The 23,608-nt window shown below is 39.4% G+C and overlaps 1 protein-coding gene across 4 annotated transcripts in view; it reads right to left on the bottom strand.

Annotated features, from left to right (window-relative positions):
* Window positions 1-23,608, bottom strand: part of LOC136864129 (putative GTP-binding protein 6) — a 195,447-nt gene that overhangs the window by 156,927 nt on the left and 14,912 nt on the right. For all 4 annotated transcript variants that reach the window (XR_010859275.2, XM_067140738.2, XM_067140739.2 and 1 more), the window contains exon 2: window positions 8,839-8,981. Coding sequence is in view for 3 of the 4 variants with exons in the window: in XM_067140738.2 (XP_066996839.2) it covers window positions 8,839-8,981 (143 nt within the window). In the remaining variant the exon portion in view is untranslated. The remainder of the gene's footprint in view (window positions 1-8,838; window positions 8,982-23,608) is intronic.

Below are 23,608 nucleotides of genomic sequence, written 5' to 3'. Positions count from 1 at the left end.
TTTTGTTTTACAGTAAAGAATAAAACAATCATATTACAATACTAAAAATGCACAGTCAACAGTTCTATCTGTTGCTCACACTGTCTCAGAGGAACTCATGACAAAAGGATTTTGGATGCCTCTCTATGTACTATCCCTCCCATAAGTCCAACCCCTCATCCATGTCGTGGGAGGTGGGCAAGGCATAAAGTAGGGGATTGCCTGTAGGGGTGATGTACAGCGGAGGCTGTGTGCGCCCCAGAACCACTACGGTAGCCGTGAAGGCTCTTCAGGAACCCTGAAAAGTGATGGCTAACAGGCCCCTGGTGAAGTCCTCAATAGCAATGCGGCAGAGAAGGAGACCTTTGGAATGGCAAATCTGACAGATGAGGCAACCCTCTGTCCATGGGGTTAAAGAAATGGGGGAAACCACTGCCTTGTGGTGAAGAGGGATCTTCAAAGGCTAAAGGAGACAACCCCTACAGTAAACAGTAGGCTTGGAGGCTCAGGTGGCAGCCCCACCACCAAGCTCAGATGCTATGGACTAATAACTTGCACATCTTAAATCCAATTATTAAAGAAACAGAAGTGAAACAAATCCAGATGGATACCTTGATGACGAACTTTGGCTCGAAATGGAAAATGAGAATCGATTGTTGGAATGTTAGAACTTTGACAGAGGAAGGTAAACTAAATCAGGTTGAGAAAGAGATGCAAAATTATAGCTTGGAAATTCTTGGCTTAAGTGAAGTGAGGTGGTGCGATTTTGGAAAGATTATGACACAAAATGGGAACACATTTACTCTGGACAGTCTGGGGAGGATGCTGAATGGATAAATAGAGTGGGTATGCTGCTAAGTAGGACATCCAAGAACAGTTTAATTGTATGGAGTCAGATCTCTGATAGAATGATGACAGCTAGATTTCAAGGTAAATTTCAAAATGTAACAATAGTAGTTTGTTATGCACCAACAGAAGTATCTGATGCTGACATGAAGGATCAATTTTATCATCAGTTGAATGAAACTAAATATAATATAAGAATATAAACAAAAGAGATATTGCTGTTATTATGGGTGATATGAACGTTAAGATTGGATCAAATAATGAGGGACTAGAGCATGTGATTGGGAAACATGGATTAGACAAAATTAATGATAATGGAGAGAGATTTGTAAATTTGTGTGCAAGCCAGAAAATGGTGATTGGAGGGATGTTAATTCCTCACAAAAAGTGTCATAAGGTTACATGTGTATCACCAGATCACGAAATAGAATATCAGATTGACCAAGTAGCTATTAGTAAGAAATTTAGAAGGTCATTGACAGATGTGATGAACAAAGAGGAGCTGATGTTGGTAGTGATCATAACCTGGTAGCAGCTGAGTTTAAACTGAAAATAAAGGCTGCATCGAAGAAGTTTGCAACTACAAAAACGAGGTTCGACATTCAAAGGTTACACAATGAATAGAGGAAAGAATTTAGTTTGGAGTTGAAAAGTCGGTTTGAAGTCTTTTGAAATCTCGAAGAAGAGGAAGAGTTGAGTGTGGAAAAAACTTGGGAAAAGGTTAAGAACACTTATATACATGTGAAAATGTAATTGGGTAAAGGAGCTATCAACGGAAAGACTGAATGTCTGAGGAAACATGGAACTTAACTGAAAAATGAAAAGAGGCAAAAGCTATAGTAAATCAAAGCAGAACAAGACAGCAGGAGCCAGAAGCCTAAAGGAAATATTCAGAAATTGACAAAATGGTTAAAAGGAGTGTGAGAAGTGATAAAAGATTATGGACTGACCAGCAGGCACAAATTGCAGAGGAAGCTGAGAAAAAGGGTGATATGAAACAAACAACTCTATAATATTAAAAGGAAGCTGTCAAGAGGAGGTTATAGGAAGAACAACTGAGAAGATAGCAAGAGTATTTTTCATAAATTTTAAACAAAGATGTTGAAAATGAGCAGGAAATGCAAGAAGAAGTAAATGAAGGGTTAGATAGTGAAGACTCAAGAATAAAGCTAGATCCCCCAACAACGCACAAAGTTAGGTTAGCATTGAAACAAAGAACGGTAAAGCAGCAGGTATAGTGATAATATAGATCCAGAAATAGCAAAAGTGGATGAAGAGGCCACCATTAATTTGCTCCTACCATTATTGGGGAAAATATGGAAAGAGAGAATTCCATGTGACTGGAAAGGGGGCTTGATTGTGAAACTTCCCAGAAAATGTGACACCACAGTGTGTAAGAATAGAAGAAGAATAACACTACTGAGCATACCAAGTAAAATTCTCTCTAGAATAATTCTAAACAGAGTAAAGGACTCAACTGAACAGGCTGGTTTCCGTAGACAGCGCAGCTATGTTGATCTAATAAATACGCTAAGAATAGTTCTAGAGCAAAGTAGTGAATGGCAGGCTATAATGTACTTGACAATCATAACTTCGAAACAGCATTTTTGATTCAGTAAATAGGACTGTAATGTGGAAGACCTTGGTGAAATATGGAGTACCGCATACGATCTTGAATCTCATGAAGGAAAAGTATGAAGTGTACAGATGCAAAGTAGTACATGAGGGTAAGCTCACAGATTATGTGAATGTCACAAGTGGAGATCACCGGGGATGCATTCTTTCACCAACAATCTCTTTAATGGTGCTCGATAATGTCATGAGAAAATTGTTGGGTAGAAGGAAAAAGACGAATACAATGGGGAATGGGGTAAAGACTGGAAGATTTAGAATTTTCAGATGATATTTGTCTTTTTTGTCTTCAAGAATTAGTGATATGAAACACAAGTTAGAAGGATTAAGGAAGGAAGCAGAGGCAGCTCGTCTCAATATAAATGTTGTTAAGACCAAGGAAAAGAGAGTAAATGCTAAAATTGATGAAAGATTATTTGTGGCAGGAGAAGAGATTGAAGAGGTTAAAACATTTACCTGCTTGGGAAGTGCAGTGACAAGTGGTGGGGCGGAAGACAATGTGAGAGCCAGAATAAGGAAAGCAAATGGACCCTTTATGCAGCTGTATACAGCGTGGAAGAATAACAACATTACAAAGAAGACAAAAATAAAAATTTTCAATACAAATGTTAAATCGGTAGCCTACGTCTATATACTTGTGAAACTTGGAAAGTTACACGAACTATCACTAATCTCTTGCAGACAATTATAATCCATTGCTTACAATGCATCATAAACATCAGATGGCCTGAAATTATATCAAGTGACAAGCTATGGAGAACAACAAACGAAGTTCCAATCGCAGTGGAAATCAAGAGGAGAAAATGGATAGGTCATACTTTGAGAAAGCCAGCGGGATCTATAGAACGCACAGCATTGGAACGAAATCCGCAAGGTACACGGAGGAGAGGTTGTCCTAGGAAGACCCGGAGAAGGTCTGTACAGGAGGAGGCCATTGAAGAAGGGAAGACTTGGAAGGAAGTTAAAGCATTAGCAAATCGACGACCACAATAGAGACGTTTCACAGATGCCCTATGTTCCAGAGGAATTAAGTCAAGTATATGTACTATGCTAAAACTTCTCTAAGCTTTTATTAAGCTTGTATCAAAGTGAATATCAGAGCTCAGCCTAAGACAAAGAATGGTGGATCACTGGGCGACTCATCCAAGTTCCCAATAGTACATTGTTACTATGTGAAGATATTAAGCTTCTGGCAAGACCTTCAAAATTTATATGATGAAATGTATCAATTACTTCCGATTATACACAGTATATCTGCTTGACGTCGCACCGATACAGATAAGTCATATGGCGACAAAGGGATAGGAAAGAGCTAGGGGTGGGAAGGAAGCGACTATGGCCTTAATTGAGGTACAGTCCCAGCATCTGTTAGGGTGTTGTAGGATAAAAATAGAGTACGACTAAGTAGTATTGTAGTATAGTCGTACATTAATTACCTTATTGTCGTGTGATCTTTGAGTACTATCCCAGACAATATATCCCTCCTTTCATTTCTTTTTTTGCACATAAGTTATTTTATTATTCCTTTTATTTTCATTTTTTCCATAGATAATGGCTAAGTAGTGCAAGTTTAGGAACTGTGAGTGTGGCGAGGCATTGAGGGGTACGAGAGAGGAGTTGGAGAGTTTGATAGAGATAATTAGGATTCTCACAGTATACAGGAAGGATGATAGGCCTCCTTCAAACAATGTGCAGGTTACAGTAGGGGTACAAGAGGGAGGTGGAAGGAAAGGGGGGAGTTGTAGAAGACAGGTGGTCTAATGTTCTAAGGGGAAGGAGATTGCAGGCTAAGGGCTCTATTCAGGATCAGAATTCAGGACAGGTGTCTATGAGAAATCGGTATGAGTCACTCCAGGTAGAACAACAGAGGGAAGATGAGGAACAGGGAACTGTTGCTGAGATGTGTGGAAGTAGGAGGAAGGGAAAAGGTACGAAAGGGAAATGTAGAGTAGAGGATACGAAAAGACAGGTGGAACAGGGTCATGGGAAGGAGAAAAGGGAGGAGGAAGAAGCTTCTGCAGCTATCAGGAAAGATAGGGAACGGATCAAATGAAGTGGGTAGGGTTGAGGCTCTGGTCATGGGGGATTCCATCGTTAGACATGTGGGGAAAGTGTGTGGAGGAAAGGGAACCTGGGTAGAGTGTTATCCAGGAATTAGATTGAGGCAGATGGTGAGGAAAGTAGAAGAGAAGGAGGAGGGGAAGGAGAAGGTGGTAGTGTTTCACGTTGGTACCAACAAAGTAAATCAACCTGATATAAGTATCAACATAATTGGAGATGTGTGGGATCTGGTAAATGCAGTACGGGTGAGTTTAAGGAAGCAGAGACTGCTATCAGTGGAATACTGTGTAGGAGAGATACTGACTGGAGGGTGATTGGGGATTTAAATGAGACAATGAAGTGGGTATGTGGGAAACTGAGAGTGAAATTTCTAGATCCTAATGGGTGGGTAGGAGATAGGGATTTGCGCTCAGATGGCCTTCACTTAAACCAACAGTGAGGTTCTCACCCACTATCTCCCAAATGCAAGCTCACAGCTACGTGACTCAAACCGCACCGCCACCTCGATAGTAAAAAAAGAGAGAGAGAGACAGAGAAAACCTACTGGAAACATGATTTACAATTTAATATAATTAATTTCATGAGGCTATTTCTAGCCGATTGCAGCCCTTGTAAGGCAGACCCTCCGATGAGGGTGGGCGGCATCTGCCATGTGTAGGTAACTGTGTGTTATTGTAGTGGAGGATAGTGTTATGTGTGGTGTGTGAATTGCAGGGATATTGGGGAAGTACAAAAACCCAGTCCCTGGGACAATGGAATTAACCAATGAAGGTTAAAATCCCCGACCCGGCCAGGAATCGACCCCGGAACCCTCTGAACCGAAGGCCAGTACGCTGACCATTCAGCCAATGAGTCGGACATGATTTTCATTGAAGATTAAAGTATGAGGTGAGAAGGAAAGGAATGGTTGTAAGGCTGAGACGGTGCACTTTGCTAGATGATACATCGCAATTTCACACCATGCATATAAATAAATAAATAAATAAATGAATGAATGAATAAATAAGTAAATAAATAAATAAATAAATAAATAAATAAATAAATAAATAAATAAATAAATAAATAAATAAATGAACGAACAAATAAATAAATAAATAAATAAAAACACTACACATTGCATACAACTGTGTATCACCAAAGTCTAAGTATTCTCTCTTCTTGCCCTGCCAGAGGGCTGATAAATAAAAAATACTAAGCTTAATAATGGGGAAGAAAGTTTGTACTGGGGTAAAAAGGAATGCCACACAATAAGATGAACAGATATTAAAAGAAATGAGGATCCAAAAGGTCTCTAAGTAAACAGTAAGGTTTAAATTACTCAAAGGGGTGACCTATGTAATTTAACACATAACAGTACACACAAAAATGGTAACCAAAGTTACATGACAAGGTACATCCATATGTAGACTGAAGGTCCATAAACACTGAATGCTCCACAATTTGGTCATTAAAAAGTCCAGGATTGGTAAGTAGCACGACTTTCAGATACCCTATCAAAGTGTTGATAAGTTTATAAGTTCAGTAGGTTTTGTTTTATTGACCACTGTAACAAATCTAAATGGACTGAGAGACGGTGTTACAATCTAAGAGGCGCACCATACGTAACTGAAGCTTTTATGCCCCGCCCCCACATATTTGAGCAATGAGTAGTGTAGGCTGTGGCCTTAATTATGGTACAGCCCAAGCATTTGCCCAGTGTGAAAAAAAGGAAACCATGGAAAACCATCTTCAAGGCTGCCAACAGTGGGGTTAGAACCCACTATCTCCCAGATGCAAGCTCACAGCTGCGCTCCCCTAACCGCATGGCCAACTCGCTGTGTACCAAGAAAAGCATGGAGTAATATCACCTACATGGATCTTAAGAGTTCAAATTTACCCAAGGGAAAAAAGAAGCCTAACTCGTGCAGCTGAACCACGATGTTACCACCCCTTGATGAAACGACAAACCAAAGTGTATTCGTCAACAGGGAGGTGATGCAGCAATAAGTATAATGCGCACATGCATAATAGATATAACACACATTTCACCACATGTGCAGATCTTGAAGAGGAAGAGAAGTCACTGGATTATGAAGTAGATGGAACTTGCAGTTACAACATGGAACTAAATGAGGCCACAGGGATAAGAAAAAGCTTAAAGTTTTTTAAAGTACGAATTATCATAATATGAAGATAAAAGTTGGAATTCAAGAAGACAAATTGGGGCAAATATTTGTTTATAGGAAGAGCAGTGGAATAATTTTACATCGCACGGACACAGATAGATCTTATGGCGACGATGGGATAGGAATGGGAAAGAAGCAGCCGTGGCCTTCATTTAGGTACAGCCCCAGCATTTTCCTGGTGTGAAAATGGGAAAGCACGGAAAACCATCTTCAGGGCTGCCGACAGCCCACTGTCTCCTGGATGTAAGCTCACAGCTCCGTCCCCCTAACCGCAGAGCCAACTCACCCGGTAATAGAAAAGTCTAGTTAAACAACTGATAGGGGATCTGCCACCTAGGCAACAGCCCCACATGCAGATCAGTGAAGATGATGATGATGATGATGATGATGATGATGATGATGATGATGATGATGAAGTTGATGAATCCAAACAGGGGATTATGAATGTGTTTAGTTAATTGATGATGATTGTTGTTTAAAGGGGCCTAACGTCGAGGTCATCGGCCCCTAATGGTATGAAATGAGACGAAATGAAATTACAACTTAAAAGTCCAAAATCCTCCACTGACCAGAATTCAAAGCGTGAGGACGAAGAATGAATGAATGGACAAATATGAATTTAAAACGATCAGTGGATCTGACCCACAGTGACTCACATGCACAGAAGCAGGCACAAAACAATAGTATTACTGACCAAGGGAATGCTTCTATAGCACGATGCTGAATCTATTATGCTTATAGTCGAAACGGGTCCAAAATCCAGGTCATCGGCCCCTCATAATGGTATTTATCACTAGGAAGGTAGAACCATGCTATGTGTAATGTTGCGGTACTAATCAAAAGTAACGGAGACTCACGGTATTCCACATGTTATGGTACTATTCACAGGTAGTGTAATGCACACATGTAACACAGACCTATGGTGTTTCGCACATTGCGATGCTATCTGCAGGCAACGCAAACCTATGGCATTCCTCACATAAGTGGACTAACCACAGGGACTCATACAGTGGAATTCCTCACAGAACTGAGCACAGGTAAGGCAGAACCATGGTGTTGCTAATCCCACAGTGTCGCTCATATAGGGGTACGAATCACAGGTACTGTAGGACCCACCTCCTGATTCACACACTGTCGCTACTAATCAGAAACCTATTGCGTACCTAACATAGTGGTACTACGTGCAAATAAATGTGACCCATGGTGTTCCCTGTGTGATGGTACTAATTACAAGTAGCCTAATGCTTCTAATTGGATCATCCCTTGGTCGCCCCTTTTAGTCACCTCTTACGACAGGCAGGGGATACTGTGGGTGAATTCTTCGTCTGCGCCCTCCACCCACAGGGAGGGTGTGTGTTTGGTCCACGAGAGGTATTGTATTTCCCTCAAGTCTGCCGGCAAGCCGGTTAGGACCCCCCTATCTGCCACCTGGGAGTATCACCTCTTCCCCTGCTACGCCAGCGTAGTAGGTTCGTGGTTTAGTTAATGACAGGCTTGCAGACTGAATGCTGAAAGGCATAACAGTCTATAATGAATATGAATGGATGCATATATATTCTTAGAAACACACTAAACTAGAAAATACCGGGTGAGTTGGCCGTGCGGTTAGGGGCGTGCGGCTGTGAGCTTGCATCCGGGAGATAGTGGGTTCAAATCCCAATGTCGGCAGCCCTGAAGCTGGTTTTCCTTGGTTTCCCATTTTCACATTAGGCAAACGCTGGGGCTGTACCTTAATTAAGGCCACGGCCGCTTCCTTCAAACTCCTAGGCCTGTCCAATAATGGACCATTTATATTGGTATTACTTTCCTATCCCGTCGTCGCCATAAGACCTTATCTGTGTCGGTGCGACGTAAAGCCAATAGCATAAAGTTATTCATGTTTCTCAGTCTGGAGGAACACTTGCACCTTGTAAGTTTAATTCAGATGCATACAGTTTACTGAAAAATGTCGCTTTCCCTTAATATATCTGATGTATGAATTGAAAATTTATAATTAATCAGCTATCCATTCATAATTACAATTTAAAGTTGAGCATATCACTTTGCCAAGTTATCCTCCAAAATTAGGTGATGAACAACCAAACTGCTTGTAAACACAAATGACCAAAACCTGTTAATGAATGCATGCTAAAGCAATTCAATAATGAAATATTACCTGTGTTGCATACCACGTAACATCTGTGTGCTGATAAAAACTGCTGTCACACTTTTATCTTTTCTAATCTTTTCTTTTAGCATTTCATAGTTGCCTGATCCAAAAAATGTTTTCTTTTCAAAACTTTTCATTGAAATTACCATCTAAAACAAACAAAAACAAAAAACCATTAAATTTAAGTAATATTTTGCAAACACCACCAGGCAACCACAGAAGTACACACTAATTGAACAAATGATTCATTCATACTTCATATTTAGTAAAGCACTGTGACTGTTCATAACAGTTAATTTTGTCCTTTTTAACATTCCTACCTGGAAACAACTGCTCCTGGAGAGACAAGACAGACAGACAGACTAACTGTAGTGGTAACAGTAGCAGAGGCAGTTTCATATACAAAAGTTCGGATCTATTTAGTCATCAGCTTTGAGTACTCGTGCATATGGAATCTGATAAACCGTGTTAAATCCGTCAATTTGAAAGACCTGCACTAAGCTTCTCTGAAGTTCGCATGACATTATTATATTGTGTGGTCTATAGAATTGTAATAACTAAGACATGAATTATTGTGTGATCTCAGCATACAGAGTGGCCACTTTATTATTGAATATGCAAGAGGAGCTGCAAGTCTCAGTCTATACAACTTTCTTGCACTAGCAGAGCCCTGTAATAACTATGCAGAAACATTTTCCCTATCGTGAGTCCAGAAAGTAGTTATGAAGATATAAAATAGATGGCAGTTACGTTATTCATAGGCAAAGTAAAGAAACTGTAGTAAATATCTACAGGCTTATGAAAAGGAAAGCTGACAGCAGAGACACAATGTAAAGGTTTTCATAAAACATCAAGATATAAACATTTTGTTTAATTTCATATGGCACAAATGCACTACACTATATCATCTAGTACTCCACAGAGGTCATTCACAAGTCATGGCAACTATGGTATATCGTGTGAACATGTAGCATCACCGTAATTGCAGTAAATGCATCTGAAAGCCGGCAGCAAACAGTACCAAAATCAACCAAATGATTGAGACTACATGCGAGGATGGCTTGGTACCAGCGCCTGAAACATTTAGTTTGAGTTTGGCCATGGATGGATGGATGGATGTATGTATGTTGTATGTAAACAGAGTGGAACAGCAAGCATACGTGAAATTTGCCTTTCTTGCTGGCAGAAATGTTACTCAGTGTTATGCGGAACTACGAGCAGCTGTGGGTGATCGGTCATTGCCCTATCGGACTACTGCATGTTGGGTGGAGGCTTTCCAACATGGACGCGCAGCAACGACAGACACGCTGCGAGGTGGGCGGCCTACGTCTGCCCATACCGACCATTCCGTGGCTGTAATTGAACACTGTTTAACAGAGGACTGACATTGGACTGTGCAGGAATTAATGACACAGACGGGTATGTCGAGACAACAGTGTTCCGCATTTTACAGCAAGACTTGAAGGTGTGCAAGACGTGTTCAAAATGGGTACCATATCAGTTGACAGAAGTGCAGAAGTGGATGCGATATGAGACCAGCCTTATCAACCTGGAGCGATTTGAGCGGGAAGGGAATGACATGCTCAATCGCATTATTGCGATCAATAAAAGCTGGACACGAGCGTATGAACCAGAATTGAAGATACAATCAGCAAAATGGCGTTACCCAGGTTCAACACGACGATACATGATGCGACAGAATCCGTCACCCACAAAGGTTATAATGCTTATAAATGCTTATTCAATACATTAACATCATAATTCAATTAAAACATCACAGGTTTATTTAAAATATCATGGTATACATATGGGACCGGTTTCGGCATCCATCGTGCCATCATCAGCCATTGAGATATTGATTGCAAGGTATATTAGAAAAATAAAAAACATAATACTATTAGTGCAGTGTAAAATGTATGCTTAGCATACTATACTAACAAGAAATCTTAAGTCATTATATGTACATTAAAATGTGGCTAAGTGACAAAGACCAATTATTCTGTAGAAAATAATATGTCTTAAAAAACACAATATAATCTTGTGCGTCCAAAATTATTGGGGGTGATGAAAAATGTCTATAATTTGGCCTAGCGAAAATACAAGGATGTCCATATAAAGCTGATTGTTAGTTCTTCAAAACATCTGCCATGTTGATACACAATTTCTAGAATGTTGTTCTTTGGTTCCTCATAATATATAACTGTAAAGTTGATATCATATACAAGTTTTTACTTTCCTTTTGAAAAGTTTTTTTGAAACAGTCTGTGTTTGACTATTGAGAGAAGTATCTGGTTTTTGATATATCATATTTTATGTTTAAGTTGAACACTGCTATGTAATATTGTTCAAAGTAAGTTAATGATTGGCTGAGGCCGAGGCTTATGGCTGAGATCTTTAATATTATTTCAATGCCAGGTGGAATTGGGCAAATTAAACCTGATCTCGAACCAGCACGGACCTAAAAAAGGAATTACGAATTTAGATATTAAGTTACCGAGAGTCAAACGCGGTAGTTTAGAAAGAAAATAATAATATATGAAACTCACCTCTGGCTCGATGTGACTGCGTGTAGTGTAAATGAGGAACTGAATACGAAGTGTCAAGCGACAGCCAGCAGGCGTCAGCTGTGAGGCGGGGCGTATTATGTAGGGGAAGGGGAAGTTGGAGAGGTTGCGGTAGAGTGTAGCTGCATGTCAGGGGGGGCGTGGGCTTTGCTGGGGGTAATAAGCCAGCGCACAGCGTAATGTTTTATGTACTGATTGATTTTTAGGAATTTTTAGATTTTTTATCACTGAAATAAGCATGTCAAATAAAATTATGGGTTTTTCCGAAAGATCATTTAGATTGTAATTGGGATTGTAATATTGATCTAATGTAATGTAACATTGCTCCGTTAGGTCTAATAGTAGGCCTTTGTTCATTGTTTCAATGATGTCTACATCATTGTTAATACCAAGAAAATTGTGTTTGTATTCATGTACATGCTGGCCTATTGCCGAAAATTTCTTATATCTTATGGCATTGATATGTTTGTTATATCTAATATTGAAGGATCTCCCGGTCTGTCCGATGTAAACACTGGAGCAATATACCTTCTCATATACCTAATATACCTTGCATTCAATATCACAATGGCTGAGGATGGCACGATGGATGCCGAAACCAGTCCCATATGTATACCATGATATTTTAAATAAACATGTGATGTTTTAATTGAATTATGATGTTAATGTATTGAATAGGTGGAAACCTTTAACTTTATAAGCATTGCAAATCTCGAGTCAATACGGACAAAAAATGAAATTCTTAATATTAAATTACACAAAAGTTATGCTCATTCTGGCCACGGTATTCTGGAGTGTCACCCTGTTAGGGAGGGCCGCACTGTCAACACCCAATACAACCGCAACTTTCTGCTGTACCATCTGCGATGTACACTTCGACAGAAATGTCCAGCACTGCTGGATAATGCAATCATACTCCATGATAACGATACAGCCCACACTGCACACATCATCAAGAATTGTGTACAGCAGTGGAGGTGGGAAATCCTACCCCACCCATCCTACAAACCAGACTTCAGTCCATGCGAGTTTGACCTCATTCCACAACTGAAGACTCCACTGTGAGGGAGGCAAAGCAAACAAAGCGGATATCATCATGGCATATCGGCGACAGATGGCACACATTGATGGTAATACCAATGAGATTCAATGCCTTCCCCATCATTGGAAACACTGTGTGGATGCACTGGGGACTATTTTGAAGGACAATAGTTGAGTTTAATTTTGATTCATTTTTGTTCCATTTGCACTCGTGCACAATTTATTTACACAGAGTCCAGCGCGTTTCATTTCTACCTTTGTCGTGACCTCCTGTACTTGAATCGTACTTTATATTGGCATTCAGATACACACTGCCTTACCGATTTAATGCACATCATGAAATTCCCATACTGTCACAAGATATATCACGGTCGCTACGACTTATGGCAGACACCATCACGTAGTTGCTCTAGGGAACCGGTGTTACTTGCTCCCCTCGGGACGGGTGTTTGTCACGTGACAAGAGAGCAGCAGTCAGGCGGGTTGCATACCGTGGCCGTACTGTACTTGCGCTACTGGCTTTCAGTACATACTACATCATGCACTTCCCCTACTTGCTCGCTAAGCTGCTCTCGGTCCTTGAGAGCGGGTAGCAAGCTGGCTCCGAAGGCATTTCGCTCTCGATTGACGATGCTTGACTTATGGAATGATCCTCATGTATACAAATGGATAGAATCTGATCTTGATATCATTTTGAAAATGTTTCCACATATTCCAGGAAAAAGGAATGTATTTTCTCCTCTCTCTCTCTCTCTCTCTAGAAGAATTACTTTGGTATTTAGTTAACATGAATGTTAGGGTTATCAAATCATATACAGAATGTTATGAACATGGAAAGGAACACGTAACAGGATAAACACAGTGACAGGTCAGTGTGAGAAGAGGGTGAAATAGGACAAACACTGCAGTCTTCAAACAGACTGGCTCACACATCAACAATCCCACTTCTTCTACATCCAGGTTGTTTCTGTGCTCTAGCTTCATCAGGAGTGTGTGTTTCAACACTCCCCGAGAGGCCATCTTAACAAATTTTCAGTCTTGATGTGGAAAATATTTGACAAGATGAAAGCTGGGTAAACACAGACAAAGGGAAGAGACAAGATAGATAAAGATAAATACAGCTGGCAAAAGATTAGGAACATAGGAAAAATGCAAAAGCAGAAAAGGAACCAAAACGGGTCAAAATTAGTAATGTATATGTGTATATAAAAAAAAAGTGTTCCTTTTGATATTCATATCTTTCTATATATGATTCGATTTGCACCAGGCTGAGCAGCTCAGACAGTAGAGCGCTGGCCTTCTGAGCTCAAGTTCATGGGTTTGATATTGCTCAGACCAGTGTTATTTATTCAAGGGCAAATAAATAAGTAAGTTACACTAGCTCGCCACAAGAGCATGCGTGTCGTGACCATGGCCAATGCGGAGCAAGCTACAGTAACTGTTGACACGTCCGAAAGGAAGGTTGGTGTGGTATCCTGTCGTGTTGTGTGTGCAGAGTGGGCTAGGCTCAATGGCGTGTCAACTGGATGTTCACTCCAAATTGGAAGTGTGCAACGATCAGATTTCTATGGGCTAAATGGCTCCATTGCAAGGCCATTCATCGTGAAATCACTGCTGTATATGGTGAGCGTGCAATTTCCCATCCAGGTATTGTAAAGCAGTGTAAGCAATTTGACTCCGAACACACGGATCTTGCAGACGAATATAGCAAAGGTAGGCCCGCAACGTCCAGTACCACTGCAAATGTTGACTGTGTGGATGGGATCATTAGAGAAAATCGGCACATAACACTGCAGGAAACTAAAAGCATGCTGAACATTTCGTATGGCAGTGTGTTCTCCAATGTTCACCAATACCTTGGATTTCGTAAACTGTGTCAAGGATGCGTCCGACATCTGCTCACGGATGTTCACAAAGGACAATATTTCCAATCGTCATTGGCATTTTTGCAATGGTATTCTGTGGAGGGCAACATGTTTCTGCGACGAATCATCACAGGAGATGAAACCAGGGTCACCCACTTCAACCCCAAAACAAAGAAAACATCGAGGGAATGGGTGCACAACATATCAACACAACGAAAGAAGGCCAAGGTCCAACCTTCAGCAGGAAAGGTAATGGCGACAGTGTTCTCTGACATGGAGGGTGGGGTGCACGCGGAATTTGATGATGATGCTTGTTAAGTTTAAAGGGGCTTAACATCGAGGTCATTGGCCCCTAATGGTACGAAATGAAATAACAAACAAGTTCAAATTCATCCACTGACCAAAATAAAATTTAAAATGTCATGAAGAATGAATGGATGGACATGAACTCAACAAAAAACAAAAAACAAACAAACAAACAAAAACAGTGGATCAGACTCAAAAAAGATCGTAAATAATATTTTTACTGATCAAGGGACCACTTATAAAGCACAATGATGTTTGATGTCTAAAGGGGTGCAAAATCCACGTCTAAGGCCCCACAGAATGGTACATGTCGCGAGTAAAGTAGAACCATGGCATTTGTCATGTTGGGGTACTAATCAAAAGTAGCGAAGACTCACGGTGTTCCACAGAAGATGGTACTACTCACAAGGATTGCACTTTGTACAGGGAACGCAGACCTATGGTGTTTCTCACACAATGGCGCCACTCATAGCCAACGCAAACCGATAAGGTTCCCCACAGAGGTGTACTAATCACGGGCGCCGGTATTCCCGTGGTGTTCCTCACATAGTGGGTACTAATCACAAGCAACGCAGACCCACGGTGCCGCTCATATAGCAGTACAACTCACAGGCTACGCTCAGACCCGCAGTGTTGCTCACATGGGTACGACGTACTGCACCCGTCCACCTCCCGAGTCCCAGACTAGCATTTATCTCAGGGGTGTCTGTTCATTATTTAAGTCATCAAATATAAATATAGCGGCATCAATGAACACGGGAATGAACGGAGCAATTTAAAATTAAAATGGGGAAAACTCGATTGTAAACTTGAATTTAAGGACTCCATGATAGGACTAGGAAGTGACTGTTAACTTTAAAAAGGGTACCATCTAACTACAATAAAAAGATTATGAGAATGGTTTCCTTTGAAATAATTTGCCAGAAGGAGCAGTTTATTACGCCATCCGACGTACGAAACTTTGATACATTTGGCAACGATATTTAAATTTCCACACATGTTACTTAAACAAATCACTTGCTATACCGCAAGTGGTATCAATATGTTGCTGAGTTGCTTCTGAAAGAAATTACAATTTGAGTATAACTTACGGATCGATTCCATTTGAATCGAACCGTTGTTCAAGGATATAGCTTCCTTCTATCGGGAGCCCGAGCATAACCCATGTTACGGTCGGCTTCTCGATTTAACTAAGATGATGTACCCCGGCTATATACATTTTTCCGAGACCGGTACTCGGACTGGGTAATGTTTCTCGTGAATTACGAAAAATGGATTACACGGACAGTTCCTATCTTACGATGTCCAGCTGATGCCATACCACTGAATTAGCATTTATATTTTATTTACACCTGATCTGAAATGTTACAAAGTAGCCTCAGTAGACTACTGCCACAGATGAGATAACGAAAAGCGGTGGGAAATACCGTGCCGTTGACCTCCCCTCGCATCGCCAGCGAAGTAAACACACAAAGTATTACGGTAACTCGTCCCGTGCGGAAACCGTATGATAACGAGGTAACAAATGACTATAATTTTTATCATTCTTATTATTCAAACATACGAATCGAGGGATGTTGTCACCAATTAATTAATTAATTCACTATCGTCAGAATATTCATTTATCCATGAAATTATCCTTGAAATTATTATTATTATTATTATTATTATTATTATTATTATTACTCAACGGTTCCTGGCACTGTCACGTTTGATTAATATTGTCATTATTATGCGGGACGCAAACACCAATGGTTATTACGGTTATTATTATTAGTATATCCCTCTTGTGGTTATTATTATTATTAATGAATAGGTGACTCAAGATATTATTATTCACGTCACTCAAGATATTTTTATTATTAATGTTACTCAAGATATTTTTATTATTATTATTAATGAATCGGTCACTTCCGCCAAAATATATTAAGATATCGGTCGCAATTATAATTATTTTCACTGATCAACCAACGTCATCATTACTGTTATTATTATGACAATTTATTATTAATCTGACCGCGATGATTTAACATCGTCCTAACATTGTTATTATTATTATCGGTTGCATATTATCATTTAGATTCCCGTTTAACATCTTTATCAACGCTCAATTAATTAAGGCGGTCCAATCCTTTATCTGCAATATTTATTATTATTATTATCACGACATCATGATTGTCATCACTCGTCATTACAATGATTACAATCATTTATGTGGAATCTGAACTCTCATTATCCTTAAATCCGTAGTATCTCGACGAATAGCGGTGCAGTCTATTTATTTCGTACATGCTGTCACGGGTTCGAATTCTACCCGCTACGTAACTCAGTATTTCTCTGTGACACTGCCCGTACATTTTACACTCATTTATATCCTAAGTGTCTCTCGTACGGAATTTATATCCCTTTCTATCTCAATATTCCTTGATTCATTTATTTCTCACAGAATTATCAACTGACTTATTTATTCACTTCTGACATCGTACGACCTTTTATTATCTGACTGCAGATTCTTTAACATTTTTCTATCTCATTTCGATCTACGCCTTAGTTCGTTCTCCACAAATAATCGTAACATCTTGAAATTATATTTACCAAAATTTGACGATCATGGTTTCGTAATATTAGTCCTACGTGTTCCGGCGAATGAATTGCAACTTTAAGACACGACATTTATACGTAAAAATATATTGGACCGTAATTTAAACCACACGTTCATTAACATGTACGGATTATTAGCACCGATCTACATTTCAATATTATTAATTTATCAAGTTAAATTACCACACACTTTAATTCCGAATTAAAAACGACATCCCGTCATTAAATGATTCCTGATAAACTCAACACCTGATCACTTAAATTTATTATTACGCACGGCTCACTAAATTTCCGATATCACATGAATTATTATTATATCCAAATTTTAAAAAAGTATATTCTTCTTTAAAAAAAGTAGTTTTATTATATTATTATTAATTTTAAAAAAATTAATTTTCGCCTGTTACATGGTAGTCCACTCTTAATATGTTTAACGCATAACCCCTTTTACAATTTCGATTTATTTTGGCACTAATCGATCCAGATATGATTTACTTGGAAATTTTATTATTATTATCGCTTCTCCCAAATTTAACAACTTCACTTTGAAAATATGAACATACTAATCAACAATAAAACACAACTGGTATGACGAGGCTGGACTTTCCTTCAATGTCATTACATAGCTCATTAAAATGACAAACAGAAAAGGACATATCGGGTCTATTTAACTATAATAACCAAAATCAAATGTAAAGAAAATTATTCTTGACTACAAAGAAAATATGAATGCATGCATGACTTAACGTACTACCCTATATCTACAAAATTTACATCTCCAACAAACTGAATACATAAAAAGACCCGATTATTTACATTGTTATTATTTACTACTGTCCGTGCTACAAATTTAGGATGGGGTCGTTAAGCGACTCACCTTGTTACAGAAGGTAACCAAGTCTAATAAAATTATTCCCATTTTTCCCATCACGATAACATTTCCCAAATATTATTTACTTTATGTACTCATCTTAGTTTCTCGGTATTCCATTACAGCTTTGCAGATGAAAGGCTCCTTTCGGCCCCTCTCTGCTATTTTACTCCTCCATTCTTGATGGCGTAGTTCCACAAAAGATTTCCTGGCACATTACCATTTTACACTAATACCTTAATTATTACGATACTTCACCATTGACAACGTTAACACTGAACACTTTAACTTTTATACAACAAATTAATATCCTAGACCCAAAAATTTAATATTTTACACTATTTTAATCTTCGTCCAATTACCGCACAATGGACCTGGACACGTACGACGAGGTGTCAAATTTTACGCCCGTCGCGAGTTATGTCGTCCGACGCGATACGCCCGTTTCATACGGCACTCTTGAAGTGTTCATGATAGCGGTTCGATATTGCAAAGTACAGGCTATTATTCCCTTAAAGTACTGTTCGTCACACAGTATGTTATTTACGTACTTATTGCGGTGCAATTTATATTACTCTCTTACAGTGCAATTAATTTACTTCACTGATATTTATAACTGACAAACACTGTCCTACGTTAACTATTTCCAGTTCATGTTGCTTGAGCGCGATCACATTTTATAAACACTGGCGGATGCTCGCGCCATTAAATGTTGAGTTACTGTACGCCCGTAGAATTCGAAGTTAGCTGCGACCGACGGTTCAGCTCCACAGATTCATTTCAAGTGTGGTCGCGAGTATCCCTTGCGCTCGTATATATGGATGAAGCTTTCCCTCGCGTATTCATTGACGTCATACCCCTTAGGGAGGGGGTGGATTTTTAATATCGGTACTTGCACTCCGAATTGGACGTTAAAATTTATATCAATCCACTCCGCTAGCATATTTGCTGGATTAAATATGAACTCCTAACGATCACAGATTTAGGAGATACGGGTGGATTTAGCTCCTCACATTTCGCGCCGTTGGAAGCGTCCCTTACGTGGTCTTCGTCCAGCCAATGAGATTCAAGCTGTCTGGTTTCCAAGAAATCCAGCCTTCAATTTATTTAATTTGCCAATAATTATTGATTATTTTTCCATGCGTGACATCTACTAAATTCATTACATCGATCCGTGTACTCACAATAATTCATTACTGATTACTTTTGAAGTTACGAGAATATCTCATCCATCATTCCTTAAGATGGTATCCCTGAGTCTTCCATCAACTTTTAGCGATTGGCCGGCAAGCGGTCACGTGATTTAAATCTCCACCTGCCCGAACCTAGGCTAGCGAATGTCCTCGCAACCGCTGTAGCTTTCCATGACGTCACGGGAATCTCCGTCCTGCCAAAAATATCCCAGCGCATTACTCATGTTGCGAGCTTCCTTTGTGTCACCTATCCCTTTCTCTTTCTGACCAAGACTTATTTGTGGACTTGTATTTCCCTGTTCGCCAACTAATGAGATCCCCTGCTGTGAAGTAGCTAAATGTTGTTGTGTCGAGCTAATCCGTCAGGCTCCAGTCTGTCGTCCTTCCTCGCTCATATTTCGACATTACACAGATGAAATATTTTCAACTACACTTCTGTATTTCAATAAATGTACCATATATTATTTTATCAATCAAATCATGACTGACTATGGGCCTAAGTCACTCGGGTTCATCTTCCTCTTGGCCAGGTAAAAAAAAAATCTAGTGAGCATCATGAGATTTTTTTATGATGTGTTCATATCATCACTATCATGATTTGACATCGGATCCTCTGTTCTGCGACGGCTATTGATTTCATATCTCGGCATCTGGTTCCTGAACCTTAACTCATCGTTCTGTCTTTCGATTTGATGGATCGTATTGACAAATTCCTGCACGTCGCTGTCTATCTCTCCACACTCCGGACATGGCCTTGCTTCAATTGGTGTATGGATTACTTGGACTTCAAATCAAGAGTAGTTTCATGGTTCTAATTCAATCATCCCTTTGTCGCCCCTTGTAGTCGTCTCTTATGACAGGCATGGGATACCGTGGGTGTATTCTACATGTGCATCCCCCACCCGCAGGGTGTAGTGTGTTTGGTCCGCGAGAGGTATTTTATTTCCCTCAAGTCCGCCGGCAAGCCGGTTAGGACCCCCCTATCCGTCACCTGGGACGCACCACGTGGGAGTATCACCTCTCCCCCTGCTATGCCAGCGTAGTAGGTTCATGGCACGTGGAATTTTTGCTGAAAGGTACGACAATCAACTCGGCTTCATATTGTCAAACGAACTGATTGCATAAGGCAATTAAAGAAAAGTGGAGGGGAAAATTGAGCGCTAGTGTGATTTTGTTGCACGATAATGCAACACCTCACACGGCCCGCCAAACATCAAAAATGCTGCAGCGATTGAAGTGAGAGGTATGGCAACATCCTCCATACAGTCTAGACTTAGCACTACACAATTATCATGTATTCGGTAAGATGAAAAAGGATCTCGGTGGATGACGATTCCGAAATGATGAGGAGGTGAAAGCACTTGTCTCCAGGTGGTTACATAGTGCTGGAAGTGATTTCTACGCATCCGGAATCGAAACGTTGGTCGACTGTTCCGAGAAATTGTTACAGTCTCTTAGGGACTATGCGGAAAAGTGAACCTACATTGTATGTTGTCATAGCCGTGTTGCCTATGTGTAGGTGGTTTTGTAAATGGCAATAACTTGGAAGTGTAACTTCCTTTATGATTCGCCCTCATATGTGCTCGAACATGTTAGTCTCATGTCAGTAGATTTACTAAAACGTTAAAAGAACTCCTATGGGACAAAATTCTAGTACCTCAAAATCTCCAAAAACTGTAAAAGTATTTAGTGGGATATAAAACCAATAACATTAATATTATTATTAATTTTATTTGAATTTGTTTCCTCCCTTCCATTACTTGTATAGGATTATCACTGATTTCCACAGACGCTACATAAATTCATTTCATCCAAATTTCCGAAATAACTTTGGAAATTCAATATAAAAGTTAAAATTAGGTGGAGAAAAATGTTAATAGTTTACTCAATATTTCAGCACCTTCTATAAGTTAGTTTGTACACAAGTAAATAACACTGTAAAATATTCTGAGCGAGTATACGAGTACAGAGTTAAAAAAAAAAAAAACATAGGCACAAGATGATAATAATAATAATAATAATAATAATAATAATAATAATAATAATAATAATAATAATAATAATAATAATAATAATTTAAAAAATGGATTTACATCATACTAATTACTTTAATGGTTTTCAGAGACACAAGCAATATGATGAATCTAGTAACAGTAATTCTCTCTGCTCTTTACAGGTATGTATGATGTGTGCTCAGCCCAAAGGCTGGTTTGGACTTCAACAGCTTTGCCATCAGCTATTAGGTGGCCCAGGAATCTCTGAAGAGGCATACTAGGGAAATGAGTGAGGTGGTTTCCCACTGCTTTTTGAATTTGAGCCAGAAGTTGCTATTACATCTCAGTCTGCCAAGCCCACTGAAATGCCCGCACCAACTGACCCTATGAGTGACATTTACACACCAATTATAATAGGGACTGGCTGCATAAGGAATGGCTCAAACCTTGGTCACTTTCATGTTGTGAAAGCTAAGGATGAGAATGAGACAGGTCAATGAAAGTAACAAATTTGTTCTAGCCCACACCAGAAGACACAGTGCACTGTAAACACTAGGTCTTGCCAGCAAAGGCATCTCTTACACGTATGGACACTATAAAGATACTATTACTTGAAATGTAGTACATCCACAAAAGGACATTTGGAATCTCTTTTCACAAGACAACTGTAGACAGGCAGAACTGTCTTCCCAATTATCGTACCAAATGCTATGACAATTTAGTGGTTTAGATATTCCGCAATCATTGGAGCGTGCACATAAACTTTATATGCACACAGACCTCAGAGAAAATCCCTACCAGCGTTAAATCAGATGAACATGTCATTAGTGATAAATCAATGCTGAACATGTTGCTCATTATCCTCATTAGATGATTTCTCCATGTCCAATTCACTGACGATGGAACAGATTACCATGGTTTGCCACACTAAAAGGGAGTAGTGAGCAGGGCACTCATTGTGTTGAAACTACACAGATAAATGTGTTTCAAACAAGAACATACCCTGGCGGGGGGGGGGGGGGGAGGTTATGGGTCAAACTCCCCCCCCCCACACACACACACACACACACACAAAATGGAACTTGACAAATTTAAACTGCACATATAGATGTTTAAATTCAAGCCATTAAATAAATACTATTAGGATACTGAGCATTTGGAAAAGTATCCAACAGAATTTAACCTATACAAACTGTGCCATCTATATTTCTCTATGAAAGTATTTAACAAATTTACTGAAAAATTAAAAGTTTTTCTTATTTATTTTTAATTTTGGTGAGAAATAGGGCTTGACTTTTCCTCTCATTTGAGGTTCTCTTTATGAGCCTTATCTTCGAGTTCTGAGTCAGGGCTTAGCCTTATAATAATTGGCTGACTCTAAAAAGGGTTTTACATCAAAGCAAAGTTCAAAATGATTAAATAATTTGTTTTCATGACGATCATCAACTATTAAAAAAACATAAGCGTGACAGCTACTCGGGACGAAGTCTAGGATGACGCTGAATAACTGGAGACTACAATCTGCATACATTGTTTAAAAGGCAAATAAGCTGTTTGAATTTGTTAAACTATGAAAAATGCCTCCGATTTCCATTCTGTCACACTCCTAATGATATATGAAACATGATCTGCATGAACTTATAACAGGTGTTTCATAAAAGAGGAAAGAGATAATGGATTCAAACCCCACTGTCGGCAGTACTGAAGATGGTTTTCTGTGGTTTCCCATCTTCACACCAGGCAAATGCTGGTGCTGTACATTAATTACAACCACGGTCTCTTCCTTCCCATACCAAGTACTTTCGCATCACGTAGTCAACATAAAACCTATATGTGTCGGTGTAATGCAAAGCAAATTGTCAGTAAATAAATAAAAAAGAGAAAGAAACAAACAAACCAAAAAGCCGTTATAAATTGAAGACCCCGGGGGGAAAATAGTGATAACCCTCAAATTTTAAAATTTTCAGTTTTTTGTAGTGAAACAGTTCTATCCAACATGAAGTTTCATTTTTAACAAGCATCTAGTTGATTTAATGAGAGATGGCAGCACAATTAAGCTTCATTTTTATAACAAGCCACATGTCGCTGCAGTAAACAGTGACAACCCACATTTCCAAGATGACTGATCATGTTTCTAATGGTGTGCTTTCTGCCAAACAAAATGTCATTTATGGTACAAAAACCAATGAAGTTGAGGAGTTTATGGACGGAGATGACAGTTTAAATGACCCGGAATATGTTGAAACCCAGGAATATCATGGAAGTTCATCTGGAAGTAGTGAACAAGTACGTTTTCGAGATGGCCAGCAGCTTTGTTTACCATGTGGTTTTGAGTGTGGGT

This window comes from Anabrus simplex, chromosome 2, assembly GCF_040414725.1.
Source record: "Anabrus simplex isolate iqAnaSimp1 chromosome 2, ASM4041472v1, whole genome shotgun sequence".
Taxonomy (NCBI): Eukaryota; Metazoa; Arthropoda; class Insecta; order Orthoptera; family Tettigoniidae; genus Anabrus; species Anabrus simplex.
This window is presented reverse-complemented; position numbering and strand designations above follow the sequence as displayed.